The sequence below is a fragment of the Phyllostomus discolor genome, chromosome 4, assembly GCF_004126475.2.
Source record: "Phyllostomus discolor isolate MPI-MPIP mPhyDis1 chromosome 4, mPhyDis1.pri.v3, whole genome shotgun sequence".
NCBI classification, from domain to species: Eukaryota; Metazoa; Chordata; class Mammalia; order Chiroptera; family Phyllostomidae; genus Phyllostomus; species Phyllostomus discolor.
The window spans coordinates 29,709,528-29,732,402 of NC_040906.2; the positions used below are offsets into that span (position 1 = coordinate 29,709,528).

The 22,875-nt window shown below is 40.5% G+C and overlaps 1 protein-coding gene across 4 annotated transcripts in view; it reads left to right on the forward strand.

Annotated features, from left to right (window-relative positions):
- Positions 1 to 22,875, forward strand: part of FTCDNL1 (formiminotransferase cyclodeaminase N-terminal like) — a 70,766-nt gene that overhangs the window by 38,948 nt on the left and 8,943 nt on the right. For all 4 annotated transcript variants that reach the window (XM_036023128.1, XM_036023130.1, XM_036023129.1 and 1 more), the window contains exons 4-5: positions 894 to 1,046; positions 21,348 to 21,533. In XM_036023128.1, coding sequence (XP_035879021.1) covers positions 894 to 1,046; positions 21,348 to 21,533 — 339 coding nt within the window. The remainder of the gene's footprint in view (positions 1 to 893; positions 1,047 to 21,347; positions 21,534 to 22,875) is intronic.

Here is a 22,875-nt window from a genome sequence, read left to right on the forward strand (position 1 = left end):
CAGCGATGAGGCGGCACAGGACCAAACATGCTAAGCAGTTGTGTTTTGTGTTGGGAGCTCAAAGTCTTGAGTTGCTTTATGGGTTGAAATGAAATGGGCTCCGTGTCTCATGTTATAAGGTTTTAGTGGAACAACCTGAATCTGAAGGATCAGAGTTGTTTAAACAAAAACTCGTATTAATATTTCTTAGTAAATGGTTTAAAATATTTTAAAATAAACTTTATTTTAACTCAGCAGATTGTCTTTTTTCTGAAGGATGTGTTTGTTTGAAGAACAAAGAGTTGCTGATAATTCCCAACAAACAGAAGGCACAGTGTCTTGAATGTTAATCGTGAGATGTGAAATTTGCTTCTTTGCTGTTTACCTCTCATTAAAGTGGCCATACTATGATGCTAATAAAATCTCGGAGTCATAACGTGAAACTCTGAGGCGTCTATAATACGTATTTTGATAAAACAATTTAACAAAAAATCTGGACAAGAGCAAAACTGAAATACTCATGCTTTTAAAACTGTATGGTTGTGTATATATTTTAATATAAATTCATAACACATTCTGAAAATAACAAGGAATTGTATCTAGTTAATTTGATAAAATTGAAGAGGTTTAGAGTAAGCAATTGTTAAAAAAATACAAAGGTGTTTAAGACTAATAAACATTGCATAATTCCTCCACTTTGGGGAATAAAGAGCTGGAAGAAATGTGAAACTTTAGGACAGTAGGGAGGTGGGACAAGGGGAAATGTTAGATCTTTTATTGTTCTTTACTATGACTGAAAAAATATATTACAGATTACAAAAGAAAAACAACCAGTGGGACAGTAAAATATAGGTGCTTCTTGAGCTGTGTTTGAAAGTTTAATGATTGTTTTTTTACACTGTTACTTTTTTGAGGCAATTCTGTTCTGGCCGCCTGCTTGGAGGCCTTCCGGTCTATCAATATGGAGGTTCAGGAGGGAATCCACCCTTGTTTGGGAGCAGTGGACCTGATTCCCATTTATCCTCTCGCTGGTGTTGGAGTGGAAGAGTGTGGAGCTGTGGCCAGAAGTAAGAGAAAGTTGGGGGTGGTATGTTCTCTCCTAATGGAAACCATTTTTACAGACCAGAACAGCTCGTGACAAAGCCATCACTCCTCAACTCCCCGGGAAAAGTCGACCTTGAACAGTTGTATCGATGAGAAGTTTTCGTGGGTCACAGTGGCACATCATGTCTTTGTGACTCATTCTGCCACCTTCCACCTCCTGACACCATGGGGCCCTAACTGCTGTGGGATGCAGCCAATCAATCACTTTGTCCTTTACAAATGCAGGATGGGTCAGGAAGGAACAACAGTCGTTTCTAATGAGTTCCTTCGACTCTTCAGGGCAGAACGATAGTGTATTTTGCCCATCTGTGTCTTATTTTCTTGAGCAGGGGTAATGATGAGGTTGAAAAACCACTTAAATGTTAACTCCTAACCCTTTTTCCTCTGACTTTTTCCCCCCTTTTTTCCCTATGCACGACTCTCTTTAAGATTTTCTTTAGAACTGAACTGTCACATGCTTGATTTCAGCCCCAGGGGTAAGTTTAATTTGGAAAATTTGAGCTATGTCACTTGAGGTGTTTTTGAATTAGGCAAATTGGGAGAAAAGAAAGACCTTTTGCCTGGACTGTCTCGCTGCACCACGGTTAATTACGACATGCAGAGGCTTATAACCTTTGGGGAAAAGTCCGCCTTAGGATAATTGCATTCTTCTCTGTATGACCTCAGAAATCCCTCTATGATGTTGCCTCATTTTTATTTAATAGCGAATTGTCTAACATTTGGGATGTAGATTTGGACTCTGGCTGAGCTACATCAAGCACTAGGAACAGGAAACGAGACTTGTTTCCAAAGGAGAACCTCACTGTGGTGCTGCATTTTAATACGACCTGACAATCCAAGGATTGCTTCCCAGCAGCATCTTGGCCCAACATTTGCTTCACTTTTTATCCAAGAAAGAGTTAAAATTCAACATGGGGGAAAAATATGTCTCACACCAAAATGAAGAGTTCAGAATTGTCCAGACCAGAATAATGATTTTAATTGTCTTCAAAACAATTATGTCCAATTACATTAAATCTCAAATTAGCTAGTACACGAAGTTCTTCATTACATCAGGACTAGTCCACCCCAGATGTTCATCCTGCGGAGGAGACAGTTGACGATCGCAGGGCCTGGACACAGTGCTTCTCCCTTCCCTTGCCCTTTTGCTTCATTGGCAGCTACTGTACCTCATGATTTAAACATGGACATTTCTAATTAAATGAGAGCTCAGCTGCATTCTTGAACTAATTTATAACATTTGATTTGAAATGTAATAGCTTCAATCTTCATCTGATTAAAAACAGTCACGTACTGTACATGGTTACTATTTTGATGCTCCAACATGCAGTTTTTATTTTTACATTCCCCTTTCTGCACAGCTGTTCATCTAATATCATCCAATTTTTTTTTTATATAACAACATGCTCAGACATTCTTATAAGGCAAAAGTATTCACATTCTAGGGTCTGGCTGTTGTCCAAACAGTGAAGGGGCGCTTTTCACTAGGGTGACCCCTTCTCAGGGACAGCAACCTTAGTTAACAATTTAACTAACTTTCTTTGGGAAGAAGGGCAATGGAGAACAATCCAGTGACACAGAAGATAGTTGATATTGATCATTAATATTGACTATTAATAACTCATATATGCTTTGTGTGCAAAAACTGAATAATGTTTTGGAACTTTTTGATATCAGCTATAAACTTGCTTATATCTTAAGGAAGGGACTCTTAAAGTGGGGTCTAAAATTGGTGTTCGGGGGACTTATAAATACTGTCAAAATCATTTGCAAGTTCTTATGCATATGCTTTCTTGTATACATACATAGACACATATACTCACACATAATTTTGCATATCATTTTAGCTTAAGAATTTTTAGAATAAAGGGCACAGCAAGCAGAGGCTCAGAGGTGAGAGCAGCTGGGGCTTCAAGACCGGCGAAGACCTCGGTGTGTCTGGCCAGAACTTGGAGATGGGGGGTGGGGTGGGAAAGCCATTCCTGGGGATGTTAGGAAATGAAACTCAAGAGGTAGTTAGAGGTCAGATCACGAGGTCTTACTGCCAGGTGAAGGAGTTCAAAGCCTACTATAAAGCGATACACACCATTGAGGAGTTTGAAGCAAGAAAGTGGTCTGATTGGCTTTGAAGTTTAGAAAGATCACTCTGCCTCCATGATGGAGAATGGACAGGATGCAGGCAGATCAGTTTGGAAAGCTGACAGTGGCCTGACATAGTAGAGAAAGGAGAGCCTGCTTAGAATGTTAGGGATGGGGAGCAAAACAGCGGCAAATAAATGTCTCATCACTGACAAATGGTGGAAGGAAGGAGATCTGGGGGGGAAGCATGAGTACTTTCTTTTTCCATGCTGCCATTTGGCAGTTGAATATACAGTTGAGAGCAAGGAGACGCATACACCTACTTTATATTCATTTAAGTCTTACAGTTTTTTAAGAATGTTTTAGACGTTAGTTTTTTATTTTCTATAAAAACCGCATGTGATCAGTTAGGCTACCTCTCATTTTTATCTCTACTATGTCTGTAATTTTTTTCCTCTTCTCCCTTTTTCCCTTCCTCATTCCTTCGCTCTCTCCCTTCTTTCATCCTTCCTTTCCTGCTGGTTGTTATCAGAATGATACGTGCCCGAGGCTGAAAGCCAACTGTTCTACAGGGTGAGTCCCCCAAACCTAAGTTCCCACACAGCCCACCTTTCCCCTCGGCCATACACAAACTTCAGTTTCCTTCTCCCCCAAGCCAAGTACTTTCAGCTCTTTCATTTTATTATTTAGTGTCAATGCCAGATACCTAAATATCAATGGGACTTCTTAGTTTTTGAGTTTTAGGCATTGTGTATTGACTTCTTATTGCAGAGGATGAGAACTTAGCTGTGTGTTACCCAACTCCTCGTCCCCAACACAAACACACACACATTCACACTTACACACACACTCTCACTTCCCAGTTCTTCTTTCTCTCAATATACTGGGATGGCCATAAAATTCGTTTAGTTTTTTCTGTATGATGGCTCTAGTAGTGTGTAGTTGTCTTTAACTTCATTTGAAACATTTTTTTAGATTGTATGTGACAGCTGTCATATCAGCATGCATTTTAAACAAACTCATCAAAATTGGTGAATTTTTATACAGTCGTTATAATATTGAAGGTGGAAGAAAATATGCAACATTTTTAGCATATTACACTTTATTACTTGAAGAAAAGTAAAAACACAATTGAAACAAAAAAAAAAGATTAGTGCAGTGTATGGAGAAGGTGCTGTGGCTGACTGAACACGTGAAAAGTGGTTTGTGAAGTTTCTTGGTACTGTTGACATTTTGGCCATATAATTCTTTGCTGTGGGGCTGTCTTATACATTGGAAGATGTTTAGCAGCACCCCTGGCCTCTGTCCACTAGAAGCCAATAGCAGGAGATAGCCGACATACTCAAAATATCCAAATTAATTAAGTTATTGGTGCAAATGAAAAATGTGTCTTTTATTTTACGGAAAAAACTAAGCGGACTTTTTGGCCAACCTGATAGTTATATCAAAATTTGGATCAGTACTTAGTAGTCATATTATTATGACTAGGTAAACATTATTCACAATGAATTATTAAAAATATTATTATTTTACCCTTTGGGTAAATCGTTTTTTTTTTTTCTGGAGATGTTCAATATCTTTTTGATTGATTACTTAGTTTTTTATCTCCTTATCACTGGTTTAACCCCAAACTCCATGTTAAAATTTCTCCGTGCATTCAGGTACAACATCCCATGTGCTGAGTATCCTATAAATTTCATCTTCTTGAAGAATATCTTCTAAAACTCTCTGAACTGTTCCAGTTAGGACTGTGTATCCTCGGTTCGTTCAGGGCGACTGTCATCCTGGGATCTGCTAGGTGTTCCCTGTGTCTTTCTCTGTGTTGGGTTCCCTGGTTCCCGAATCCTGTGATCTGTCTCTCTGTCTGTCTGTTCATCTCCGTCTTAAAATGTATGCCCTTGTTTTGGTGCAGCCCGTCTCCTGGTAGCTTTCAGAAGAGGGGGGAAGTACATGTTTGACGCCTTGCAGGTCCAAAAAGGTTGCTCTTCTACCTTCACATTTAATTGTTAGCTTGGCTAGGTATAGAATTCTAGGTTAGAAATAATTTACCTTTATTTTGAAGACACTGTATCATTGAATTCTTACTTTTATGTTGCTGTCGAGGCTTATGAAGCCATTATGATTCCTGATCTTTGTGTGTGAGCTGTCATTTTTCTCTGGAGTCTTGGAAGATCTTTGTTCCCACAGTTCCCACTTTGTTCCCACAGTTCTGACATCCCTGTGGTGTTCCTTTGTGTGGGTCTGTTTTCATTCATTGTGCTGGAGTCTTGGTAGGCCCTTCGAATCCTGGAAACTCTCGTTCTTCAGAGCTGGATGTGTCTCTTGAATTATTCCACTGGTGATTTCTTTCCTTTGCTCAGTTTTTTTCTAGAAGCCCCATTCATTTGGATATGGGAACTCTGGTACTGCTTGTCTATATTTATTTTCTCTTTTTTTCCATGACCTTATATTTTTATACCACTTTCTGGCAAATTTTCTCTACTTTATGTCCCAAACCTTCAATAAGTTTTTCATTTCTTCTGGATTAGTTTCCAAGTGCTTTTCATTTACTCTCTAAATGTTTCTTTTATTATTTTATTTTTTTTAAGATTTTATTTATTTATTTTTAGAGAGGGAAGGGAGGGAGAAAGAGAGAGAGAAACATCAATGTGCAGTTGCTGGGGGTCATGGCCTGCAACCCAGGCATGTGCCCTGACTGGGAATCAAACCTGCGACATTTTGGTTCGCAGCCTGTGCTCAATCCACTGAGCTACGCCAGCCGGGGCTTCTTTTATTATTTTAAATAACACCCTGGTCTTGTCTCATGTATGTAGTATCAGTGGATAAGTTCTGACATTTTCTTCATCCTGCGCAGTGTGTTCTCCAGCCCCTAACCTCCCTTAAGGCTGCTTCTCCATGTTTTAAAGGCTTTCCTCAGAAGTCTGGTGGTCCGTGGTTGGCACCCTCCTCTGAGAGTGAACACTAAGACTGAGTGGATGCTCTGAGTGTGTAGGTGGGGTTTGTTAGCTTAGGCTGATCCGACTGGGTTGTTTCACTGGGGACTGCTTACAGTCTGTATTTTTTTTTTGGTCTTTCCTCTTGGGCTGTTCAGGTTCCCCAGAGAAGGACCTTCCAGTCTTCAGCCTGGAGTGTAGACATAGCTGTGTGGTAGGAGCCAAGTTGTGGAGGAGGGCTGAAAAAGTCTCAGCATGTAGTCTGTAAATACTCTCTTAATGCCCCTCTTTTCATTAAGCACCCCGCCCTCAGACATGCCCAGTATCCTCGAACCCAAATCCCTTGGGTTTTACCTCTTGTTCTTCTGCCCCAGAGGTGTGGGGCAAGGCAGTTTCCTGTCTTTGTGGAGGAAGAGGGGATCCAACTGCTGCTTAAATGAACCTCCCTCTGGTCTCCCTGTTTGCACCTGTGCCTTTACCTTCCCTCCCAAAGTGAGGTTGCCAGTTCTGGGGACTTTCGGGTACCCGTGGTAAAAGTCAGGTCGCCGCTGTTTCTCCTGCTGTCTTGAGCCTGTGAAGTAACCACCACTCTTAATATCTGCCCTTCAAGTTCCAACACTGTGACCTCCTCTTTCTTCTCTATTTGTTTGAATTTGCCAGTGCTTTAACAAATATATCTCTTTACCATCTTTCTTTCCTGGGGTTTTTGGGAGACGTGAAAGTAATATAGGGATCCACGCTCCACTCCTTTACTCGGGAGTGCCTACTTCTTTAATTCTTCCTTATGACTTTTAATTACCTTGGATCCTTTCAGAACAGTGAATTCACCTAATCTGGAACCAATGGTTAATTCATAGGGACATCATTCTTTTGTCTAACATCTAACTCAGTTTTTAAGATACTGAGTCTTGTTTTCTGGACTTATATACTCCTTCACAGACAGTGTCTCTGAAGGATCCCTGTGGGTCATAGTGCATCCTGTGTGTGCTCCACTGCTTCCTTCCTCAGCGTCTTTATGCGGGGACCAGTGTCTCTGAAACATGAGCCCGTTTCCCATTCACATACAAACCTTCATAGACGGATAGCGTGAACATGGCGGGGAGGGGTCAGGGCGGAAGGTGTTTAAAAATTCCCCCTGTGATTTGCCAGTGAAAATGAGCTTACCTAACATGTAAGTTCATAATATTCAGCTTTAAAAGTCTGGACTATAGCTATGAATTTTTAAATGATACGGAAACTTGTTTTTTATTTTATGTCATTAATCCAATGAAATAATGTATTTACAGTGCTATATAAATAGGCAATATTTAGAAAGGTAAAGTACTAGCTAGGTTAGTTATATCTATAAAGAAATAGCTTCTGCCTGATTGATTTTTAGTTTTTGATTTATCTTAAAATATATACACTATTAATGAATTTGATTAGAATTACCAGCCTTGTTAGATTTTCTTTGGGCATTTTCATGACTTGGAGGACATGTGCCATGACAAATTCACATCACGTCAACACTTGTGTGACAGTCTTGAGACCCTTTGATGACCTTATTACAGTCTGTCAAGGCATGGGCTGATCTGGCAATCAGGGACAACTTTCCATTCAGGAATTTTCTACTCTGATTCTCTAGTTGCTATGGCGATTGTCTCATAAAACAACCTTGGATGTGGTTGAGATTAGTCAGTTTAGATGCGGGGTTCTGATACAGTTCTCTCCAGCATCAGCACTGCCCTCGTTGCCATAACGTAAACATGATGGTTGATTTTACAAGCACATGCTAACATAGTTTGAGGACATAGCCCTGAGTTGGAGAATTGTATAATACTGCCACCCTATAAAAAGTGGAAAAACCAAGGGATAGTGCATTGGGAGAGTACTTAAAATATTAAGATCGATTTCTAGTGACTTTAGTACACTTTATCTGTGGATGAACATTACCAGGTTGTTCATAAATGCACATGGCTGCGGGCTTAACAAATGAACAGGATGGCATCTACCGCTGGGAGACGGAGGTGCTAATGAGGAAGGAAAGGCCAAATGGGAAAACTGGAATACACCCACTTATTCTTCTGGCAGTTAGAGATGAACCCAATCATGCTTGAAAAAGCCACACTCTTTTCTCTTATTTTGGCTCTGCAGTCATCTGAAGTCCAAACAAGTTAAAACATCACAGGGCAACTCTGGACCAGAGCTGGTAGGTAAATGCTCCTGCCTTTTGTGCCTACCATGGGTAATTCTAAGGCCCAGTCCAGCAACATCAAGCCCCAGTTGCTCACAACGATGACTAGCTTGATAGCGCACCCTTGTATTAGTTTCCCCTCCTTCCCTATCTCACTCTCGATGGATACTGAATAGGGTGTACTGAAACTCTTGACAAGAATAAATGTACTATAAGAATCTTTGATTAGAATGAATAAATGAAGTGCATGGAATCTTGCCACCTGGATGTACGTGTCTTGTAATTCTGTCCTAGTTCAGAAGCCACTTATAAGATTTAGAGTTAAAAATTGGGAGGCCCATCTCCCTACTACCACTTCACCCAGGGAGAGGGTTTCTTAGAATGCTTAGGATTAAGCCAGGGGTTATAGTGGGAGCCTTTAATTAACATTCACCCCTTACTGTCAAGGAAACCTTGGGGGCACTCAGAGTTTAGGGGCTATAGGTTTCTGATCTTGAGTATTTATCTACAGCCCCAAGAAGTTGATTTTATATGATGACAGATGGTGTTTCAGAGAATGTGGCCCGAACAGAGGATTTGTAACAGGTGATTGATCCCACACTAACTTTTTCAGCCCAGGCACCCTGACCTAGGTGATGTTTTCTTGAGTTCCTTTTACTTTTTATCTCTGCTTCCTAGTATTTGTTGTGACTTCCAGTGTCAAGGCCACTAGAATTAGAAAATTCTGAAGAAGTGACATAGTGATGCTAGATGGGCCTGTGGGATGAAGTGGATCACCCAAATCTCTCACACCCTCAGGCACCTGCCAGCCCATCTGATGGTCACCTGTGGTCAGGGCGGAGCCCAGAGCACGTGACAACAGGGATGGTGACAAAATATGCTTTTAACACCATTGTTAATTATATTAAATATCATTTATTGTTTGACCCTTAAAATTATATATTTTAAACAAATCATTCTTCAATTTTAATTAACTGAAATATATAGTAAGATAACATCTCAAGGTATTAATTGTTGGGTGTTTCTTTCCCCAATAGCCTATGTGTGACAGTTTCCTGGACAGGCTGTGTTATCTGCTACCTTCAGGGGCATAGAATTGCCATAGTGAGAATGAGAAAGTAACAGTGTTCATGTTTGAATTTTTTTAAATATTTTTATTTATTTATTTTTAGAGAGGGAAGGGAGAGAGAAAGAGAGAGAAACATCAGTGTGCGGTTGCTGGGGGTCATGGCCTGCAACCCAGGAATGTACCCTGACTGGGAATCGAACCTGCAACACTTTGGTTTGCAGCCCTCGCTCAATCCACTGAGCTACGCCAGCCAGGGCTTATGTTTGAATTTTTGACAACCGCGTGCAGAAGACTTGGGAGAGCAGGGCGCTGCATTTTTTTCATAGCACTAGAATAGAGAAGGAAGGAGGCCACCTCACTGCCTGCCCCCTGGAAGATGGGGACTGGGCCACTAAAAATAGTGCATTTCCTCCTTCCCCAGATTTGGAACCAATTCAACAGTAGAGAAAGGCAGATGAGAAATGGAGATATTTATGAGGAGGGATCCCCCAAATGGAATTATCTTCTGAAGGGTGGCCCCATGTAGCACAAGCTTTCCCCATTAGATGAATGTTGTAGGAACCCATCTGTATCAGTGTGCCAGCAGGCATTGTTGTGAGAGACTGTGTTTGGTTTCAGTGACTTTTTTTTCAAAGACTCAATACATTTGTCCATTTCTTGATGGGTGATTTGCAAGTGCACCTGCCCACCCCACGCTGAGTGTTTGGCAGTTTTTGACCAAAAACAGCATGACCCCCGTGCCCCACCTTCCCTATTCACCGGATCTTGCCCTGTGGAAAAAAGTCCTTAAAGGGAAAACATTTTGCTGATGTGGAAGAGGTAAAACAAAAAATGGCAGAAGCACTAAAAGGCATGGAAATGTACAAGTTCAGTCTGTTTTGAGCAGTGAGAAAAACATCTTGGTAGGTGTGTTGCATCAAATGGAGAGTATTTTGAAGGTGACTGAAGTTTAAACATGTAAGAATAAATACACAATTTTTTATAATAAATTCCATTTTTGGGGTCCCCCCTCATACTAACTTTATTACTGATAAAAGTAATATAGACAGCTGGGCTTATCCAACTGGACAGTAGACAGACTTACCCTGCCAGTCACAGGCAGCGCTGGACAGCACAGGCCTAAGTTGAAAAGCTCGTGGCAGGGAGGGGTAGACCGGAATGTATTTCCTGCTGACAGGTAGCCCCTAAGGAGGAGGAAAGAGAAGGCTGTGCAAATGCAGCTTCTCTCCTGAACTTCCCACCCGGAATGAAAGCTGGGAGAGAGCAAGGCATTCATTTGAAAAGAGAAATTTATATACAAACACAGTTCTGGAGACATGAAGTCCAAGCTCGGGGTGTCGGCAGTGTTGATTCCCTCTGAGGGCTGTGAGGGAAGGATCTGTTCCATGTTGGCGTCTTATAAAAGTCACTGTGTTCACATTGACCTTCTCCCTGTATACTGCCTGTGTCCAAACTTCCCCTTTTTATGAGGACACCAGTCCAATTGGGTGAGGACCCCACCTCACTCCCTTATGACCTTATCTTAACCAGTATCTGCATTGACCCTCTTTCCAAATAAAGTCACAGTAGGAGGTTCTCCAGTGGAAGCTGAGTGTACAAATAGCCTGGGGGCTATGACTTCAACAAACGAATTTGGTGGGGGTTAGGGGGAGGGGACACAATTTAACCCATAACTGCCAGCAAGACCAGCAGAACTCTTCCTATGTGGGAGGAGTGTCAGTAGTGGGCAATGAACAGTTTTTCTGCGAAAGGATATTTACTGAGATGGGCGTGGGGTGTGTGGACATCTGCTGAGAGCTGACAAAGAAGAGAGGACCTGCGGGAAGACACATGGCAGGACTTGACCTGTTTGAGTGGGGGGAAGATGGCAAGAGTTTAGGCGAGGCTTGAGATTGCTGAGAGGTGGTTGAGTGTTGTCTGTGTCCAGTGGCCAGAAAGATGTGTGGTTGCTGAACATACACAAGGAAACTGAACTAGCTCATGCATACTATCTGTGTGCCATTTGGGAAGCACTGATTGAGTGGAAGGGTTAAGTTAACTCCTCATTGTTGTGGGGAGTGGGCTTTATACTGAAGGCTATTTAGACATTGCTGATGCATTGGCTGGCAGAAGGACTTCTGGCTGTCCCCAGTGCTTTGCTGTGTCCTATCTGAGCTACTCTTTGGGGAAGCCCCAGCTTCCCAATAGCCCCTCTAAAAGAGAATGAGAGGTCCTTACAAAAGGGGAGCACTATATGGAAGTGACAGGCCCAATCCTAATCCCGCCCACCCATTACATATGGATGTATGTGCTCATTAGTTACTGATCAGCGTGGACTATAAACAATTACATCACGTTGAGTGGCTAGCAGGGAAGCCAAATGGTAAGTGGGCAAAATAAACATTTTGGAGGTAAATAAACCTGAGTTCATATTCCACATCTGCCATTTAATTGCCAGCTGACTTTAAGAAAGAATTTTAGTCTCTTTTATAGTCTTTCTGTTTTTGTATTTGCACAGTGGAGAATGATATCATCCTGTGAAGACGGTTATGAGAAATAATGCCCGTGTGTGGAGTCCCCGGTTCTCTGCCTCCCACCAGAGGACAGTGGTCACCATTTTTAGTGATTCTCTGTGGCCTTATGGAGGAGGGTGCTGACCGGGACCCAGGCTATTCCCTTCCACCATAGAGAGAGTGGATCACTCTGCTTTCTCTTATATTATCAAGGTGCTTTCAATAAGGTGCTGTTTAAGAAAGGGATTACATGACAGGATGTTTGAAAACTACTTGCACAGGGGATCTCTGAAGTGCTTTCAGCTCTAAAATTCTAAGATCTATAGCAGACTGCTCCTCCCTTATTGCTTCTTGATTTGAAAAATAATATATAGTATGCCAGTGTGTATTTCAGAGAAATATTGGGAAGATAAATGAAGAGGTATCTGTGCACGTTTCCAGATAGTAGATGCTATTGTAGCTATCGGAGAAGCATCGTAGAGTGCCTTCCCCCTAGGAAGCGGGGGCCATGGCATCTGCGCCTGAAACAATTAGCACCATAGGATAGAATGAAAGAAGGGACTGAATACAATGCGTTAATTGTGGTAGGTCACCCAGGTAAGGATAATTCTCCAAATGAATAATAATCATGTCTGTACAAAGTGGCATTTATATTAGCATATGCCCTACAAAGAACAAACTCTTCATATATACATTTCTATGAAGTATATGTTATATACCATGAGGTCTGTCCAGAAGGTATCCAGTCATGTGCTACGAAAAATAGAGATTTATTTATTTTTATTTTAAAATTATATTTATTGATAATGCGATTACAGCTGTCCTCAGTTTTTGTCCCCCCTCCACCCAGCAACCCCTCCTTCCTCACTCAGGCAATGCCCCCACCTTTGTTCATGCCGTGGGTCATGTGTGTAAGTTCTTTGGGTCTTCCTTTTCCCATACTGTACTTTACATCCCCATTGCTATTCTGTAGCTACCAATTTGTACTTCTTAATCCACTCACCTCTTATCCATTCTCCTACAACCCCACCCATCTCTTTGTCTTTAAGCTTTGGCATTTTAATTATGATGCATCTTGGAGTGGGCCTCTCTGCATTCATCTTGTTTGGAACTCTGTGCTTCCTGGATGTGTATGTCTATTTCCTTCACCAAAGTAGGGAAGTTTTCTTTCATTATTTTTTCAAATAGATTTCTAATTTCTTGCTCTTGCCCTTCTTTTGGCACCCCTATGAAGCAAATGTTGGACTGCTTAAAGTTGTCCCACAGGCTGGTTACACTATCCTAGTTTTTTTGGATTTTCTTTTCTTCTTATTGTTCTGATGGTGTTTTTTTGCTTCCTTATGTTCCAAATCATTGATTTGATTGTCGGCTTCATCCACTCTACTGTTGTTTCTCTGTAAATTTTTCTTTATTTCAATTAATGTATCCTTTGTTTCTGAATGGATCTTTTTTAAGCTGTTGAGGTCCTCACTAAGTTCCTTAAGCATCCTTATAACCAGTGTTTTGAATCCTGCAACTGATGGATTTCTTACTGCACTTTATTTAGCTCTTTTTCTTGAGTTTTGATGTGCTCTTTCATGTGGGCCTTGTTTCTTTGTCTCCTCATTTTGGCAGCCTTCCTGTGTTTGTTTCTATGTATTAGGCAGAGCTGTTATGACTGACACCCTGTCTTGCTAGTGTAGCCTGATGTAGTAGGTGTCCTATAGGATCCAATGGCACAGCCTCCTCCATCTCCCAAACTTGGTACTCGAGGTACACCTTTCATGTGGGCTCAGTACACTCTCCTCTTGTAGTTAAGCCTTGGTTGCTATTGGCAGATCAAAGGGAAGGATTTACCCAGGCCAGTCAGCTGCAAGGTTTGGCTGTGACGACTTACCACCAACCTCCATCCTCTGTGGAAGGATCAGCTGTGCAGGGGCAGGGTGGTGGTGCTCCAAAGTGGTCTATAGCTATCCACTGGGTGCACTGTTCTTGGGATTTTCCAGGTGGTGCAGGCCAAGGTCAGCGCCTACCTATGTTTTGCCCAGGGCCATCCTGCCTGAGTTATAAAGCAATCTGAGATGGCTGCTACTTGTGCTGGGCTTGGAGATTTCCAGGCAAAACCAAGGTGTTAATCTGGGTTGCTAGTTCTGGGCCTGGGGCTCACTGAGGCCAGCTGTTGAATGTTTGAGAGTATTTAGGAAGTTATGAAGCATGACCCAAAAACAGACATTCATATAGAAAAGCAGCTTGGGTAGGCTCATAAGTTGGGTGGAGCACAGTCTTTGGGGATCTCCAAGGCATATTAGACAGTATTAGCCAAGTTGATGGAATCACAGGTAACGGCACTAGTCTGTGGGCTCGATTGGAGGAGGGCCCAGAAAAGGGACAATGGCCTCTGCTCTCTTTGATGCCAGACATCTCAGCCTGCCCCTGCATGCCATTGGTTCCCTTCAAGCCACCTCCCCAGTGCTGGAGCCCAAAGGGAGTGAGTCTGAGTAGGTGAGTCCATGTGTGGGTTATTTAAGAGGAACTGCTTGGGACTCCATAAATTTCTGCCAACAACCTAATCCCCACTGGTTTTTGCAGCCAGAAGTTATGGGAACTTATCTTCCTGGCACTGGAACCCTGGACTGGGGTCCTGGTATGGGGCTGGGTCTCCTTGCCCCTGATATATCCCTCCTGAATTTTTATCCACCACACATGGATGTGGGACCAGTCTCTTCTGTGTCTGTTCCTTTCTTACCAGTCGGAATGGATGTGGTTTCTTTAATTCCATAGTTGACTTCAATTCAAGTCAATTTCTATCAGTTCTGAGTGATGGTTTTTTTATATTTTAGTTATAGTTTTATTGTGGTTGTGTGAAGAGGCAAGCCATGTCTGCCTAGGCCACCATCTTGAAGTCTAGAGACATTCATTTAAGAAAATACAAGATACAAAAAAAATTGTATGCAGGACAATGACGCCTCAGTCTCCTTCAAACTAGGCACCTTGGGACTTCACACAGTTCTTCCAATTGCCATCACTTATCCTGTATTTAATTTTCCTGAGTCCAATCTTATTGTTGGTCTGAAATCTCTTCCCTTTCAAAGGTGATTTTAGTTTTGAGAAAAGCCAGATGTTGCAGGGCACCAAATCTGGACTATAGAGGGGCTGAGTCACCTGGGTCATTTGATGTTTTGCCAAAAAACTGCATGAGATGTGATGTGTGAGTGGGTATATTGTCGTGATGAGGCTGCCAGTCACCAGTTGCCCATAGCTGCAGCCTTCTGGATCATTTGAATAGTTTCCATAGGGGAATGTTTAAGCTTAGTGCAAAATTTAATGCAGATCCATTGCTCTACTCAGTCATTTTGAAAGCAACGGCCATGTAGTACACACGCTCACTCAATGACTCCAACCGCCCTCACTGACTAGTACAGTGAAGTCATCACTGTTCACACATGTGCATCCTAGTCTACTCTCCTTGGCTGCCAGGTTGCAATGATGTCATGTAAACCATTCTCATTATATTAACAATGGTTGGACTTTCTTCAGACAGACCTCATAAAGGAAATAAGATTCTAGGAGTACTGGATATGAAGATTTTACATACATATATATATATATATATATATATATATATAAATGTTATGAATATATTATATATATGATATGCCCCAAATTACTAATTATCATACATTTTCATGGATTCCTATATCTCTATGAAAGTACATGGTATATTAAGAATTTGGGGGCACTTAATTCTAATATTTCTATAGAATTATATTAGGAGAGAGGGTAGGTGAATTTTTTCCCTCTGTAGCTGGAAACTAGACATAGAAACATTAAGAAACTTACTCATAGTCTTCTTTTTTTTAATTTTATTTTAATCATTGTGTAAGTACAGTTTTCTCCCTTTTACTCCCATTCCAGCCCACCCACCCAACCCTCCCCACTTCCCTCCCATTACCACCCTCCCCCTAGCTTTTGTCCATGTGTCCTTTAAATTTGTTTCTGTAAACCCTTCCCATTCTCCCCTGAAATTCCTTCTTCTCTCCCCTCTGGTCACTGTCAGTCTGTCCTCTATTTCAGTGTCTTTGCTTATATTTTGCTTGAGAAACTTACTCATAGTTTTCAATCAAGACAGCAGTAGAACAAACAATTCTCACAATTGTTTATTTATTACACCTGGCCTGGAATTTTTATTAATTCTCTCTCTCTCTTTCTCTCTTTAATTTCAAGTATTACAGGAAAAGATAAAGTTCACCTGTACTATTTCCCCATTCATGGTTTCCTGAACCAACCCATGCCAAGTTATGGTATGAGTGAAGTAGGTTCACACTGAATTTAAAATTCTCCCCATGATTTTATTTATGTGTTTTGGGTTGGCCAAAGATTTCATTTTTTTTTTTTCTGTAAGATGGCTCTAGTAGCACTTAGTTGTCTTTAACTTCATTCAGAACAATTTTGTAAGATTGCATTGTGACAGCTGTCATATCAGCGAGCATTTAAAAAACCTTATCAAAATTGGTGAATTTCTGTGTAGCCATTTAATATTGTAGATGGAATAAAATATGTTCTGAGTGATTGAATGTGTCAAAAGTGGTTTGTGAAGTTTTGTGCTGGAGATTTCTTGCTGGATGATGCTCCATTGTTGGGTAAACCAGTTGAAATTGACAGTAATTCGATTGAGACATTAATTGAGAATAATCAATGTTCTACCATGCAGGAGATAGCTGATATACTCAAAATATACAAATCAATAAAGTTATTGGTGAAAATGAAAAATGTGTCTTTTATGGAAAAAAAGCATACAGACTTTTTGGCCAACCCAAAATATGTATATGTTGATAAATCCAGTGTAGTATTACTTGTATGCATTTATAATATAAATGGTATAATACCATAACTTTTTGATTCAGCAAGATAACTTGGAACTCTCTTTATGGTAGTGCATCTAGTTCTAGTTCATTTCTGTTGACTGCTGTGGAGTTATCATAGTCTGAGTATATTATATTTTTTGTAGTTCCCTATTTGTGGATGTTAAGTAGTTTCTCCTTTTTCTTCCTGCAAGTAATGCATCAGTGAACATTCTTGAATAATCTTTCTTGGGCACAAATGCAAGAATTTCCGTAGAGCCAAAAGAAAAGAATGAAATTATTACATACAAGTATTTGAAACTAATTTTTAGAGATTAATTTTATATGAAAATTAACCTAGTGCTTATCCTCATTTCCTCCTGACCTTGTTTTCATAATATGTAACACGTTTTTTCTTTGCATTTTATTTTTCACCACTATGCTGATGATAAATTGACAACTCAGTGACAAAAATGAAATTACTCTTTTTTAGCAAGTCCTGTTATTTTTGAATCATAGATGCTTTTGTGAGCATATCATTCATAAGCTTATTTGTCTTTTAGAAGTGAAACATGACAGAGTAAAGAGTAGCATCCAGTGATGTGCTGTAGGGTTTGGCTCCCCCCCTTAAACTGTTTTCTGCTACCTCAAGAAAGAACAGGCCACAGAACGTGTCAGTAGAAATGCAATTTAGGAAGTGTACTTGATCTTGTTTTTCAGCCTAACATTTCTGTTCTTTCTTCATAAAGATCAGCTGCGTTTTATTTTTTTTTCAGTCCCTTAGAATAACATCCAGTTCTAGTCAGCATGTTTAATGTACTTCTCGATGTTCTAGCACAATAAATTTTCGTATCTCGTGCATGAGTACATATGGTAAAAATTTCTTCAAGTTCTAGCCATGTGGGGGAGGAATATTGCGGTCGCTTTGTTAATGCAGTGTTTGTGTTGGAGCGGTTAGGGCCCGGTGCTCTAACTCGCAGTGCTGGGCGTAATGAGATGGCTTTGATGGTGGCTTAAGAGACTAGAGGGATGGTCACAGCTTCACACTTCAAAGCCGAGCATATGGGGTGAATACTGGGTAGCTTTTTGCTCTTCGGAGATGGTTGGGAGACAATTCTTAACGACTCTGTTTAATGAAGACATTGGAAAAGAAATGCTCTATCTTTAAAATAATTTTGAATTGCAAAGAGAGATTTCCACCCCCCCCTTCCATAGACTAAACTAAGAATAAATTTTTCCCAGTCTGCACTTAATTAGAGGCAGTACAGCATCACAGTACTGTACTGTATTTTCACATGTCTTCTTTTTCAAAGTACTGTAGCAAGATTAATCGGCCAGCTTTATTTTAGGGATATGTATGAATTTAGGCAAAAACTTTTAGGGCTATCTGTTTTACCATCTGAGAAATTTTTGTGACTTCTGGTAGAGAATCTTTTTTTTCCCTCTTCTCATTAAAAAATACTAAATAAAAAAATCAAGTAAACACAAATCTTGGCTATATTAAGAGAGCTGTACTAAAACTAGAGGATGCTTGTAAGATTTCAAGTCTAGCACCCAGTTTAATTTTTAAATTCTGTGCTTTTTTACCTCTACTTGTTATTGAGTATGAGGTGATAGGTTTGAAAATACTCTTTTGATTGCTATGTAGTTATGAAAAGATCTGATATTCTTTGGGGTATTATTAGAGTTCTGCTTTAAAATAAATAAGCCATACATTTATACTGCACGTGGGCAAAAGGAAAGACAATTTATCTGTTGTAGAGGAAACGGAATGACAGGTTTGAGGTTTTTTCCTAGTTGTGCATTTTGGCTATCATGGAAAAATGTAACAAAAATTACCTTACCAGTTATGTTTCTTGAGCTGCTGAAATGCAATTCTGTTTAACAGCTAAATTTCAACTCCATTCACACCAGTAGTCCTAAATTGCTCTTACAAGAACAAAAGCAGAAGGGAAAAGTATATTAAATACCACTGTAGCCATGAAGTGTGTTAGTGTGAGGCAGGTTCTTAAATACTGTCTTCACAGACTACTTTATTGTATATCCTCAACAAAATACTCTGTTGTGCTCACATCCATGTCTGTTATAGGCTCAGAGAAAAACATTTAGTTAAAAATATGAAGCTTAAACTTCTTATTACACAAAGAAATGTCTCATTGCTTTGATCCTCCTTTTGCAAAGAGGAATAATCAAACTCATAGAAGAGTCTAACGTTGACAGAAAATGATAAATATACCTGTATAGAAATAGCTACAAATCATTGTTTAGTAAATAAGGTCAGCCAATCATGACAGTTAAAATGTATTTTAAAAATACTGTTATCAAATCAGCCTTTTCAGACTAAGTCTAGTGAAAATGGAAAGACCACGACTATTACTAATAGTGGTTGGGAAAACTTGTCAAAAATGGGAAAAAAACTAAAAAGTATTGTTCTTTTAATAAAAAACAATTTAGGAAGCTGCAGAGTTCTGCTTTGCCTATTTCAAGATGGCATAGAGCATTATACTCTTCCAGCACAAGATAATTCAGATGCTTGTCCTATCTGACAGTACCGACTGGCTCAGGTAGCCACCAATACAGGTGGCTTTGATGGCTGTGGATGGGCTTTCTGTTCTGAAGACAGCTCACAAAACACAATGAACATGGTGGAAGACTGATCCCATGGTTCCTCACCAAGGTACATTGTACATCCACTGGTGTTAAACCTGGGCCCCTTTTTGCCAGTAGAGTGACCCCCTTACTCTCACTTGTAGGTTTTGGAGGCACTGCTGTTCCAGGTTTGCGGAGCCCAACATCTGCAAAATGCTCAGGAACCAAACTCAATTCATTCAACTTAACAAACCTTAATTGTTCAGGGAGCTTGAAGCCTAGATGGAGAAACAGAAGTCCGTGATTAACTATGTAATCTAAATAGATTAGATTTGATGTTATAGCCAATAAAAGCTGTAAAATACTACACAAACACAAGAGAGGGAGAAATGACTGTCAGTGGAGGGAAAGCACAGTTATAAAGCAAGGATTAGTTCAGTAGTTCTAGTTTCTTGGTAATCGGTGAAAATGCGCCAAGTCCCTGCTCGGGAAACGCTTGGCTCCACTGTAGGAGGGAGACATACCTTCATAGGAAATGAACACAGAGCTGTTGCTTTAAATAATGTTTGTTTCCCACAGGCTTGAGCTTGAAGTACTCAGAATTTTTATCTCCTTTAAAAGGCCTATTTATTTGCATGATGTGAGCATTTGAAATTACATAGAATGATTGCTGCATAGATTAATTGTGAAAATAAAATGATAAAATTGAAACAAGCCTTTTGGAATATGGAATTTATATCACAAATAAAATAGCTTGCTAGTAAGTATTCTTCTGACTAAATCTGAGACATAGAATTGCATGAATTAAATGCTAATTCTTTGGTACCATGTAATACCCAGTGTATAATCCAGGCAAATGTCTTCCTATGATAGATTTATATAAATCTGGATCTGCATGTGGTTCCCACAGTGCATTAATTGTTTTCTTTCTTTTTTTATTATTGAATCATTTAAAAATTGTTATTCTATTACAGCTGTCCCAATTTCCCCCCTTTGCCCTCCTCAGCCCATCCCACCCCCCACTCAATTCCTGCACTGTTGTCCATGTCCCTGGGTCATTCATACATGTTCTTCGTCCAGTCCCTTCCCCTTTTTTCCTTATTATCCCCCTCCCCTCTGGTCACTTTCAGTCTGTTCCACGTTTACATGCCTGTGGTTCTGTTTTGTTTGTTACTTTATTTTGTTCATTATTTCTGTCTCTTTATATTTAAACCTGTTCCCCTACCCTGACACTCCTTTTCCTCCCATTCACTGGTTTCAGAAATTGTTTTCAAATACTACAGTAAAACCAAAGGGAAAAAGAGGAAGATAAAGAGAGAAATAGAAAAGGAAAGGAAGTAAAGGAAAAAGAAAGAAAAGAAACTAACCCACAGAGTAGATGGAGAGATGAAGAGTAGATGAACTAGGGAGAGCACCTAGCACAACGGCTGGCCCACAGCACGCAGTCCGTGCTAACTGTATCTCCCCTCCGCAAGCCTCCTGCACTGTTCTGAATTCTGAAAAGTCTAAAGCACCTCCCTGGACCGGTAGGTCCCTGCTTACCAGAAATCTGTGGTAAGGATTTACCACGGATTTCTTACAACACTCCTCTTCCATTATCTCTTCTGTACAAAGTCATGGTGGAACGAATCAAACTTAATTTTTGTTCTCTAATGAAGCAAGAAAATTATTTTTCATTATTCTCATACCATAAAAAGACAACCAAAATCTAATTTATATTTAGTAATAGAGACAGTATACCACACTCTTTATACTCAAGGAAGTAACATTTCAGGTAGGTATTTGTAATTTCCCTTGTGAAATTAGGTTTGTAATGGCTTAGAAATTCTAAGCATCCTTGTACAAAGACAAACTTTTATTATGAGACTAACTTCATGGGAAAATAAATTATGCTCAAACCCTGATGCATAAAATGAATATGAATTATATGCTTCAGTGGTGACGCAATGATGGGAACATACTTAATGCCACTGAATTTTACCCTTAGAATTTTTAAAATGGTAAATTTTGTGTTAACTATATTTTACCACAGTAAAAAAGTTATGTGCTTTATTTTCTCCTATTGGGATGATGTTATTGTAATTTTGTAAAATCTCCCACTACCCACAGGCCTCGCCGAGAGTCTGGTCCTGCAGGTTCCGGGCAGCAGCGTGTTTCTCTTTGGGGAGGCCGACCTGCCCCAGAAGCGCACCCTCGTCCAGAGAAGGAAGCAGCTGGGCTGGTTCACAAGGAGGGATTTCAGTGCTCTGGAGCCTGACCTGGGAGCCGCGCCTGCTCGGAGATGTGGTTTAACAGGTTCTCAGTGTCGTTTTGTTCTGCTTTTGTTTTTAAACTGGATAATAGAATCCTGAGATCCCTTTAATTTGAATCCTCCTGTGTAATGTAGGTTATAGCTGGGACTCTAGCGAATTGAGTGAGGCTCTCTCTCAGCTCTTACTCTCCCCTATGATTTCATAAGCTGACCAGAGAGGTTAGAAGCCCTTCTCAGATATTCAGTGAAAGTCCCTTGCAGAGTGATATTCAAGATACACAATGAGCCTTGCAGCACAGCCATTGATGATAAGAGTGGCTGTAATTCCCGACCCTGGGGTAGAATCCCAGAGGCCTGCTGCTGTGCCAGGTGTGAGCTTGTATCTGGGGTGTGATGGGGACACTTCAGGGGAGAGGTCACTTTTAGCTGGTAGGAAAGTTCCTCAGAACTTGACCAGTGTGGTCAAGTTGATACATATAGCTGGAAATTAGTTCTACAGGCAGCTGGGGAAAAGCTTCTCTAGACAGCAGGCTTCTAGAACAGAGGGAACACACACCCAGAATGGTCTCCCTTCCCCTGGATCTCATCAGCTCCAGCCTCTCTGCTACTCCAGCCTCCCCTGTGTGGGGGCTCACCATAGGAGCAGGCAGCAGCACCCCTCCCCAAAGCTCCAGCCCCGCTGCCAGCCCTTCACCACCCTGGTGCCATTTATTTGAGCTTTCATTCTTTCGTTCTCAAGTATTTTTTTTTTCTGCAGGTGTCACAACTTCAGCCATGTTCGGTAATGTTTTGCTAGTCAGTTAATAAGTTAATACCTTAGCAGTGACAAAAATACTGGATACCCAAGAGGTGGGCAGGCATAAGAAACACCTTTCCTCACAGCACAGCTTGGCTGCAGTTGCACCAAAGCCTTCAGTCACTAACCCCTGCTACAGAATTCTGCCTTCAAACAAATGGTGTCTATAATTGAGTAGAGGAGAGCCCTGGAAAAAAAATCACAGCCTTTGAGGCTGTGCTTGAATCCTGGCCTTGCTGTTTATTGGCTGTGTAACCTCTGAAAGTTCCTTAATTTCAAGCCTCAGTTCCCATACCTATGAAACGGACATAGTAGTTGTACCTCCCTCATGAGACTGTGAAATTGAAATAATGTCTACTAAGTGCCGAACGCAGTACTAAAGGGCCATCTTTTTCTCCTCTGCAGAGAAGAGGTATTTAAAAAAGTGATTATAAGCATGTCTCAGTATGTAGTTATGGAAAAAAGGAAGAAACTGATTGCTCCCTGCCAATTTGAACCTAACGTGTTTTCCCATGATTTGTCTCACAAGTGTAGAAGTGTAAGTTTTGTGACTAAATTCTCAGAAATCTAGTTCCTGGTTTCTAATTAGA